General features: G+C 41.2%; 1 protein-coding gene across 1 annotated transcript; it reads left to right on the top strand.

The window, feature by feature from the left end:
- The first annotated feature begins 964 nt into the window (after nt 1–964).
- ak3 (adenylate kinase 3) lies at nt 965–10189 on the top strand. The gene is made up of 5 exons (XM_066650980.1): nt 965–1254; nt 3910–4029; nt 4274–4446; nt 8338–8456; nt 8969–10189. The coding sequence occupies exons 1-5, from the start codon at nt 1107–1109 to the stop codon at nt 9084–9086; spliced, it is 678 nt and encodes a 225-aa protein (XP_066507077.1). The 5' UTR covers nt 965–1106; the 3' UTR covers nt 9087–10189.
- The last annotated feature ends 88 nt before the right edge of the window (nt 10190–10277 follow it).

Below are 10277 nucleotides of genomic sequence, written 5' to 3'. Positions count from 1 at the left end.
GGCGCAAAGTCGATTTAGGCTAAATCGTCTTTCCATGATCATGCAGGATGCTGTAGAAAAGACAAAGACAAAATCTTGAACAGGAAGGAATTGGGAGTGCAGCAGGAAAAAGGTCATCCTACAAAATAAGAGGTTCAGAGGTCAGGCAAGAGTCACAGCAGACAGGCAACAAGCAAGAGGGTGAGAGAGAGAATAATCTGGCGGATGGTTACCAGAAGACTAACAAAAAAAAAGCTATAACTATGATAGTAAGACAGGGTTAATTCCAAGTATTGGTAGTATGTAAAACCAGCTACAATACCAGCAGAAAAACAGCTCTTTTAAAGACAATTTATTTAATATTTATGTATTTATTTTAATGGCCATGCTTCACTGCTGGAAAAAAAGCCCTTGTTTTGTTTTCAATATAAGAATGATCGAATATCGTGGTAACCCAGTAAACAAGGAACGTCCCTGGACGTTCAAAATAGGTCTAAAAGTAGTCTGTCCGTAAAGGACATATTTTAAACGTCAATGGACGTCCAAAATCCATCTTAATAAGTTAGTTATCAAGTGGTCGATAAGACCAATCGATAACGTCAGTGGACGTCCAAAATGCGTTTTATACAAGTAGTTTATTTCGGGACCAATTATTAACGTCAGTGGACGTCCAAAATACGTCTAATAGTCGTCTTTTCAATGTCTGTGTTTGGACGTCTTTTCAACTTTCATTTTCTGCCTTAAGAGAACGTTGATTAGACGGCAGTCATTATGTTATTTCAACGTTGAATCAACGGCTAAATGTTTACTGGGAATGGTATAGGAATGACTTGAAATCCGATCGAAAAGCCACAGAGAGTCGCCCATGTCTATAAGAAAGCCAATGTCCAATCCCAGCGCAGGGGGCGGAGTTTGCCCGAAAACGGGTGGGAAACGGAAGACAAACAAAACACCAAGTAGTTTCGCCCTCCTCCGTGACCACGTCACGGCGGCAGACTGTTCATAACTCAGCCTGATCACAGATGGCTGCAGAGTTCCAGTCACTGGGCTGAGAGGATTTAAAGCAGTCGAGACTCGGATTCGGACACTGCAGGCGTCGGGCTGTGAGACGGAACCGTCGGTTCAGGATGGTGTTGCAGAGGGTCTTCAGAGCTGTGATAATGGGACCTCCGGGCTCAGGGAAGGGCACTGTGTCCAGCAGGATCACTAAAAGTTTCGGACTCAAGCATCTGTCCAGCGGAGATATCCTTAGATTCAACATCAACACCAAGACGGGTAAAAATATCAGTTTTAGCAAAGACAGGGCGAGTGGCTGGTTCAGCTGCCGGGTGGAAGGGAGGGGGTCTTTGATAATGAGGGCGTGGAGGGTTTATGCATCAAGTTTAGTCTTGTTTGTGTTCCTTCTCTTGCACCGACCCACTGGGAAAGTTGCTTGACGTGCTACGTGTTCTCCAGCTTTCTTGGAGTGTGTGTGTGTGTGCTGTGGGGGATGGGGGCGATTGAGTTTACTAGAATACGGTTATTTACTTGTCATGTGACCAGGGCACCCACATTTTTACAAACATTGTTTTTTGTGGGGGGTGTTTAGGGATGCACCCCATCTTTAATGTAGCTCACCCTAATCGTTTGGCGACTTGTACATTAAGTTAATATTATAAGTTAATTTGGTGGCCTTTCCTTTCTTCGTATTGACTGTAATCATACCTTTTATGAAAGTACTGTTGCTCAAGTATCTTTAACAGCCTGCTGATCTGATAATGGGGGTCACGGTTGTGCTGCAGGGAGTGATGCTGCCAGACAGCTCCAGAGTCTCGGGGTCTTGGGTTCATTATTTGCCTCAGGCCACTGTGTGTGTGGTTTTCCTTTTTGGTGCTTTGGTTTCCTCCCACAAGTCAGAAACCCACGCTGGCAGTTGCACTGGTTGTGCAACATATTCCACAAAGCTGTGAGCATGTGAATGAGGGGTTGATTATGGGATGCCCTGTGCTGGACTGTGCCCTGTCCAGGTTTAGTTTGTGTCTTACACCCAGTGACTCTGAGCATGCCCTGGACCCACTGTGATCCTCATCAGGGTGATGTGGTTAGAGAAGGTGATTGAAAGATCAGATCGTTTTAGTGATGCAAAGAAAAAGGTAATACATTTGTAAGAGACATCACTTGTAGCATATTCATTCATTCATTGTCTGTAAGCCTTTATCCAGTTCAGGGTCGCGGTGGGTCCAGAGCCTACCTGGAATCATTGGGCGCAAGGCGGGAATACACCCTGGAGGGGGCGCCAGTCCTTCACAGGGCAACACACACTCACACGTTCACTCACACACTCAGACCTACGGACACTTTTGAGTCTCCAATCCACCTACCAATGTGTGTTTTTGGACTGTGGGAGGAAACCGGAGCACCCGGAGGAAACCCATGCAGACACAGGGAGAACCCACCACACTCCTCACAGACAGTCACCCGGAGGAAACCCACGCAGACACAGGGAGAACACACCACACTCCTCACAGACAGTCACCTGGAGGAAACCCACACAGACACAGCTAGAACACACCACACTCCTCACAGACAGTCACCTGGAGGAAACCCATGCAGACACAGGGAGAACACACGACACTCCTCACAGACAGTCACCCGGAGCGGGACTTGAACCCACAACCTCCAGGTCCCTGGAGCTGTGTGACTGCGACGCTACCTGCTATCAACATAATAAGTGTAATGGTAGCTGTACTCCTGTTAATCTTGAACTGCTGTGTCTCCTCTAATCGTCCAACCACGTTTTTCTGTTCCTGCTGTTGTAATGTTTCCTCTAAGCCTCCTTCTAATCCGCCCACTACTGTAGAGTTTGATTTCCCAGCATCCTCCCTCGATAAGCCACAGATCACTGACGTTTGACTTTTACTAGAGTAATAGATTTCGTAACAGAGGAGAGGAAATCATCGTACAGTTCCGTCTCAGCACTAATGCAATTACATCTGACACTAAAAGACTCAGTGAGCGTTTGTGAAGACTTGGCTTCTTTTGTTTAATTTGATATTTATTAATAATGATAATAGTAATAATGATGAATCATTTTGTCCTGTTGCAATAACAATTTATATTTTGCAGAATGGGCACTCTATTCCAGAGGCACGTACTTAGTAGAAACTTGTTGCAACTTGTGACATATGATCAGCTTAAACGATGAAGTTATTCTTAAGAACGTGTGAACCGATTTTGAGACTCAGGGTTTTTCTGTTCAGTTCTGTTCTGTACCTAATGACATTCATGGGTATCTCATAGATGTGGTGTTAGTGCAGACTTGCTGTCCACTGATTTTCTCATTTAACTAAACACAGTGAAGTTTAACCAAAAGCAGTTGCTTTCAGTTTTCTACAGAGCAGTTTTCATAGACAAACCCTAGTACCTGCTAGTGCTTCTCTAAAGCACAAATCCCCTGTGAAAGGACCTTGTGCAGGAGATAAATTCTGGACGTTTATCCCAACCCTTAGCGCAGGGCAACAGAAACGCCCTTGAAGTTAATAAAAAACCCAACACACTGTTGACGCCTGAAGCCTGGTGTGTGTAGCTTGCGGCGTACTTACGCGCTCCGGCTTAATCTTTTTTGTAGGTTAAATAATAAATACATTTTGTATCTGTCTGGCTCAGGCCACTCAAGGACATATGGCTCAATAATCTCACTCCCAAAGAACCCAGCTGTCCTCAGTTTTGCAGAGATTTCTACATTTGGTGAACTCCAGATGGCACATTTTATACAGATATTAGTATTTGGGCTGAGTGTCATGCTGCTGTACTGTACTGTTATGGAATTAAGCAACGTTTCAAAACCATCGTTCTAGTACAGGACACAACATTTTTGACCTGGCCACCAAAATCTGGTTGGGTTGAATATTTGTAATAATTCTGACAATACTTTTCCTGTGCTGTGTGCAGAACTGGGTCTCCTGATGAAGTCGTGTATAGACCAGGGTCAGCTGCTCCCTGATGATGTCATGTCTCGCCTCATCCTGTCCAGTCTTCGCGATATAGATCAGAGCAGCTGGCTTTTAGATGGTAAGTGTCTTCCTCACACACAGTGTGTGTGTCTATACAGCACACAGGAGTAATAGAACTCACACAAACACACTCAGAGCTTTATTTAACATGAGCATATTTCACCTCCTGCAGTGTATTAATGGTACGTGGAGTATTTAAGAGGTCATCAACATTGTGCTGGATACAGAAGAGACACCTTAATGGCAACAGACCCTCACCATCTCTCTGTGTTTTCTGTCTCTCTGTCTCACTCTCTGAGCAGGTTTTCCTCGGACCGTAGCTCAAGCAGAGAATCTGGACAATATGTGCACTGTGGATACAGTCATTAACCTGGACGTGCCTTTCCAGACGATTAAAGAGCGTCTGACCTCTCGCTGGGTCCACCAGCCCAGTGGACGGGTCTATAACACAGACTTCAACCCTCCAAAAATTCCAGTGAGTCCACAGAGTCTCTGCATCCTTCACTCAGATCAAACACATACATTAGAACATATTTAGTCATGTAGTATCAGAGAGCACATCAGCAAGAGCTTATTTTACAACTAGATTTAATTGGGGGGCAGACAGGTCAGTGGTTAAAAATGAATGGGGAAGCTCTTAATGGTTAACATTGTGTCTGTTTATGGGGAAAGTCCATTCCTTCAATAAAAAGATGCAGTCAGCTCCAAATGCAGTTGAACAACCACTACAAATACTTGTTCCTGAAATGGCCCTGAAACTTTTAGTACTGGGTTTAAAGGTCTCTTTCTACTCGTCCTGGTCTTGAATGATTGCAATTAATTGCCTGGAGGTTTTGCCAAGATGGCTGCCAAGTCAGCATTTTCCTATAAGGACTTTGTTTAGACATGCAGTTAGCATAGCGCTAATAACCTTGCATTACTATTCAGCTACATTAGCCTTGAAGCCCCTGTGCAAAATTACAGAATCAAATTTCAACATGACATGACTGATTTTATTTGGAGTAAGAAAAAAAATTTGTGTGTGGCACAAATATCAAAATAGGCTTGAGATGAGGGTAGGTACATGAGCTTTGCCTGACGTAAACAAGGACTACTGACGTGCAGACTGACCAATTAAATGTTTACAGAGAAGGTTATCGACCAATAACGGTAGCTCTACAGTCAGACCGTCCAATCAGAAGATTTTAGGCTACTTCACCACGCCCCCTTCTCACTCAAGCGAACCAATCGGAGTAGGGGAGGGCGGGACTAGTTTGTGAACGAAAACGCTTCTCGAAGGTCTATGTAAGCTCTAGAAAAACAAAATCCCGGACGTTTGTGAAATTCCACCCGGACATTTTTTTAAGTCTAAAAAAGAGGACATGTCCGGGTAAAAGAGGACGTCTAGTCACACTATTATCTTTACTGTAAAAAGGTCTCAGCAGCCGTTCTCACTCTGTTATAATTCACATAAAAGCCCAAAAGCACAAGGATGGCATCAACAGCTCTAATTGGAAAGACTCTCAGTGCTCGAAAGAAAAGACGTGAACGGCAAATGAAACTGTTACATTTTGGAGCAGGATGCTGACTTCTTTACACTTTACTTCTTTAGACTTTACTGGGCAGAGGGGCTAAGGATAAGACTGAGATAAGAACAGGACTTTTGTTTTCTGAGAGGTGTACTGCACAGAGACCTTTGTTCAGGTCTGCAGTTAAAACTAGGTCAGTCAGAGACTTTGGCATGCTGCAGGGTTATTGTCTATTGAGTACATAAGGGAAACAAAAGTTGTTTTTGGCCACCTTAAGAGACAGGGATTGACTGTGGTCATGTAGGATTGAATGGAACCCATTTCAAAATGTATAGATGTCTGGGCATACACTGTACACTAAATATATTCAGCAATAACCCAACACAAATTATTAACTTTCTTTAAATAATAAACTTAGGAAACAAAAGGGCGAATTGTGATATGCTGTAGTGACAGTGGTTGGCTTTGGATGACGAGTTTGTTGATTATACCCTTCGCACAGAATCTCAAACATGACTACTGGTTTTTCTTAAGCTGATTCTCATAACGGGACGGCACGGTGGCGCAGCAGGTAGTGTCGCACTCACACAGTTCCAGGGTGCGTGTCCCACTCCGGGTGACTGTGAGGAGTGTGGTGTGTTCTCCCCGCGTCCGCGTGGGTTTCCTCCGGGTGACTGTCTGTGAGGAGTGTGGTGTGTTCTCCCTGTGTCTTCGTGGGTTTCCTCCGGGTGACTGTCTATGAGGAGTGTGGTGTGTTCTTCCTGTGTCTGCATGGGTTTCCTCCGGGTGACTGTCTGTGAGGAGTGTGGTGTGTTCTCCCTGTGTCTGCGTGGGTTTCCTCCGGGTGACTGTCTGTGAGGAGTGTGGTGTGTTCTCCCTGTGTCTGCGTGGGTTTCCTCCGGGTGACTTATCTCCGGGTCATATTTTTCTCTTATATTCCTTTGCCTTTCCCATTTTTTGTGAGTGGTGCGACAGTGATAATTGTACAATTGTTTATCTTCTGTTAAAGCCAATCCTATAAAATGATATTCTTCTAAATACTCATTAATTTCGGAGTACTTAAATCCTTTTTGGTGTTGTCTGTTCTCTGAAAACGAGGCAGTTTTGAAATATGAAATCTCACAAAGACTGAAGAATATTATATTGAGGTGAAAGGTTTGCTGGGATTGCAGGCTTGTTGTGTCTACTCATTAAAGAAAGTTCATAATATTTTTAACTGGGGTTTATTAACCTGATTAGTGCCATGCTTGACAGAAATACCTTACTGGCAACTGTACGTAAGAGAAAAAAAACACAAAAAGGCTCCACAGTGTATGGTGGAATGTTTTTACATGAAAAACCTCACATTATTAATATAACAGGGTCATGTTCACAACAATTATTACTAACTTGGGAGTGTGACTCATGATACTCTAGAAATAATTAAATTATACCACCTCTTTATGTGACCACTTCTAGGTAGGACTACTGCTGGTATTAGTGTTATAGCCCAATGGGAATTACTCTTTAAAAACAGGCCATTTTCAGCTCTACTGTACATGGCTTACAGTTATTTTTCTTCCGTTGCCCTTTGGGAAACTGCACTGTAAGCATTTTTTGCCTCTGAATATCCACACACTCTAAAGATATTTAGCTTGTTTGCTAAGCTAATGTTCAAGCTGCAGGTGTTTGGTTTGTTTATGTCGGGTATAGAACTAGTGCCGTGTGAAATGGTGTTTGCTCTGCAGTCATGTGTGTGGTTTCAATGGCTTTTAAAAGAGCAGCGTAGAAGAGTTCACATCAAGGTCATTTCTGCTGCAGCCTTTTGGAAAATGTGGCTTCCTTATATGGCTTTTTTTACGAATATAAATGCTTTCCACAGGGGGCAGCCTTTATTTCACTGCCTGTTGCTATGCTAGGCCAGGTTCTACTTTAACCCACACGTTAGCACACTGGCTAACTTTTAATAACCCAGTTGTTGGGTGGCATTTTTGCTGTTCTGCTGTTAAGCTCATTTCTGAGCCTACACAGCATGAACTCTACTCTCTATTTGTAGTCTGCAAATTACAAAACTAGTTCTAGGCTGGGATATATGCGAGGGTGTGGAGATGACTGACAAGAAATGATAAGAAATGAGGGCGTTTTTGTGTCCAGTGAAATATACTGCTAATATTTTAGAGCCCTGCTTATTCCACATTCTGCAATGAAGAGTATTCATCCTTTATTTATATAAATCTGTCCCCTTTATTCTGTAATCTGTTTCTGCAAAAGTTTTAAACAAGATGTTGGACATTTGTCATGAAGATTTGATGGTTTTCCGGCACAAGAAGTTTAGTGAAGCTTAAAGTGATGTAGTTTTGGATCACAATCACCACTCCAGCTGTCACAAAATTTAGGGTAAAGCTCCAATACTCTAGAGACTTCAGGTTATCTTCTGCACAGCACTGTATTTAGGGCCCTCCAGCCAATGCTTGGCAATGAAGATGAAAGCTTAAAGCTTATATACAGATGCTTGTGTGTCCCATTTTATGCTTTTCTCTGGAGATTATACCTGCTGGATGCATCTGTCACTTTCTGAATACATTATTATAAGGTGTGCATATAGTTTAATACAAAAACGTCCTATATATAAAGTTCAGAACGTATTTTATACACCCTGAACAACACTGTATAAAAGTACTTACAGGTTTGGCGTGTAAATTGGCTAAAGGATATATAACTTAGTGAAACTGGTTAAAGTACATATATAATCATTAACTTTGCACCACTGTACCTTGCCACTAGATGAATAAATGGCCAAGTTTGCAGTTCCTTAAGTTCTAATGATCAAAGTGATATGGGAACAGGACATGGTCATTGTTTGGATTTGTGCACTGCAGGGTCTTGACGATATCACTGGAGAACCTCTGACCCAGAGGGACGACGACACACCTGAGACAGTGACCCGAAGATTGAAAGCCTATGAGTACCAGACTCAACCAGTTTTGGAATATTACAGGTAAACTGTGTGATGAGTCCACTCATTAAAGCTTTCTACAGGCTTTGGCATGTTAGTAATAAACAAGGCCATATGGTGGAAATTCATGTTATTACACCATATATGTTATTTTCAAATAAAACTATGAGATAAATCTAAGGCAGGTGATTAAATTAAACTTTAACCATTTTTGGTGAATATTTATTTACTCAGAAAAGCATATTGTGTCATGATAAAGAATAAGGATGTTACATAGCCAACTGTGAGGAGGTTTGTGATGGTGAATGGTCTTTGTTTGTATGTTTAGGAACCGTAACCTAGTAGAGTCAGTGAGCTACATTGATTAGAGGAACTTATTTAGTGATTATTAATAATATAAAATTACCTTTTTGAACACTGGTGTATTTGATCATACATATTTTTTTTCCCACTTTAACCAATAAAATACTTAAACTGCACTTTAACTATAATGAAATCACTGTTGTCTCTAGTATCACTTATTTATAACTTATTTATATCCTGCTGTTTCACAGAAGTAAAGGAGTTTTGGAGACTTTCACTGGGACTGAGACCAACAAAATATGGCCTCACATTCATGCCTTCCTCTCTAAGAAAATCCCACACAGCCAGGAGGCTAGAGGTCAAGCTTAGGTCACATCACCACAGACCAGACTTCCAGCAGAAGAAACCAGCCACTTCAAAGAGGTACCGCAAAGAGCATCATATGCTGAGAAAGGACAATTAAAAAAGAGCGGATCTGTCTTCACAAGTCACAAGGGAAACAATGGGCCAAAATCTGAGGCGTAGAAGTGGAACGGAGCTCTTTTGTGCAAATTTAAATGACCAATGTTATGTTGAGTATTTTATTATTGTGAATCACTGTGGTCTTAACAAAAAGCAGAGGAACTCGCTGTAGTCTTTTACCTTCCACTCCGTCTTTTAAAAAGAGCTTTTTCTTAAAAGCTCTGTCACATTGCCTTAGCATCTCTTACTTAAGGTGCAATACATTAAACATGAATGAATTTAACTAGTGATTCTACAGTCTTTTGGGGAACATCTTTGTCTTTGGAATAGATATCTATTTTAATATCAAGGTTTTGTAGAATGTAATTTAAGCGCTGATAATCCATGCACTAATAGATTTGTACTGAATTGTTTTTAAAAATATATATAATTTTACCATTTTTTAAGTGATTTTGTTCACTACCATTCCTTTAAAATGCATTGACTTATAATTTTAGGGCTTAAGATCAACACTGGCTACCATCATAACAACAGTTCTGTGCCATCAGCAAAAAATTCTAATCAATAAACACGAACGCAGCAAGGTTCGAGGAGCGGAAGGCTTTGTTTAAATTTGCCACACAGCAGTTTAGGATGTCATTGACTAAATAATGTTGCAGTATTTTGTAGTTTTGCTTTGGCGCTGAATCTTGTGAATCCCAGGATTGTATTTTTCATATTTTTAAAATGAATGTTCCTTAGAAAGTAGGAAGAGACCACTCCTGTGTTGGTTAAAAACCATTATTAACCCTTAAAACCCATTCAGAAGAAATTGGTCTATGACTGAATTGTTTTGTTTTTAATGATTTGCACAAACATTTTTAGAACAATGTCTATTTTTAGAAAAGAACAATGCTGAATATTTTAGATGAAGTATCACAAATGTATTAACATTTTAGAAAGATTGACACATTACTGGTTGTATGTGATTGTCTTAATTGAGAAAAAAATAAAAACGAATGTTAAAGTAATTTGTTTTCAATGTATGCTTATTTATATGCAAATTACTTCCAGTTATTTTAATTTATACCCAGTTGTATTTCCAGGTTGTTTTTGAAC

This window comes from Hoplias malabaricus, chromosome 18 (genome assembly GCF_029633855.1).
Source record: "Hoplias malabaricus isolate fHopMal1 chromosome 18, fHopMal1.hap1, whole genome shotgun sequence".
NCBI lineage: Eukaryota > Metazoa > Chordata > Actinopteri > Characiformes > Erythrinidae > Hoplias > Hoplias malabaricus.
This window is presented reverse-complemented; position numbering and strand designations above follow the sequence as displayed.

What these genes read in the sequence shown, in the direction of transcription:
- ak3 (XM_066650980.1), top strand. Translation starts at nt 1,107, where the DNA reads ATGGTGTTGCAGAGGGTCTTCAGAGCTGTGATAATGGGACCTCCGGGC. An exon ending in CAACATCAACACCAAGACGG is followed by an intron (nt 1,255 to 3,909) that starts GTAAAAATATCA and finishes TGCTGTGTGCAG; the next exon opens with AACTGGGTCTCCTGATGAAG. An exon ending in GAGCAGCTGGCTTTTAGATG is followed by an intron (nt 4,030 to 4,273) that starts GTAAGTGTCTTC and finishes CTCTCTGAGCAG; the next exon opens with GTTTTCCTCGGACCGTAGCT.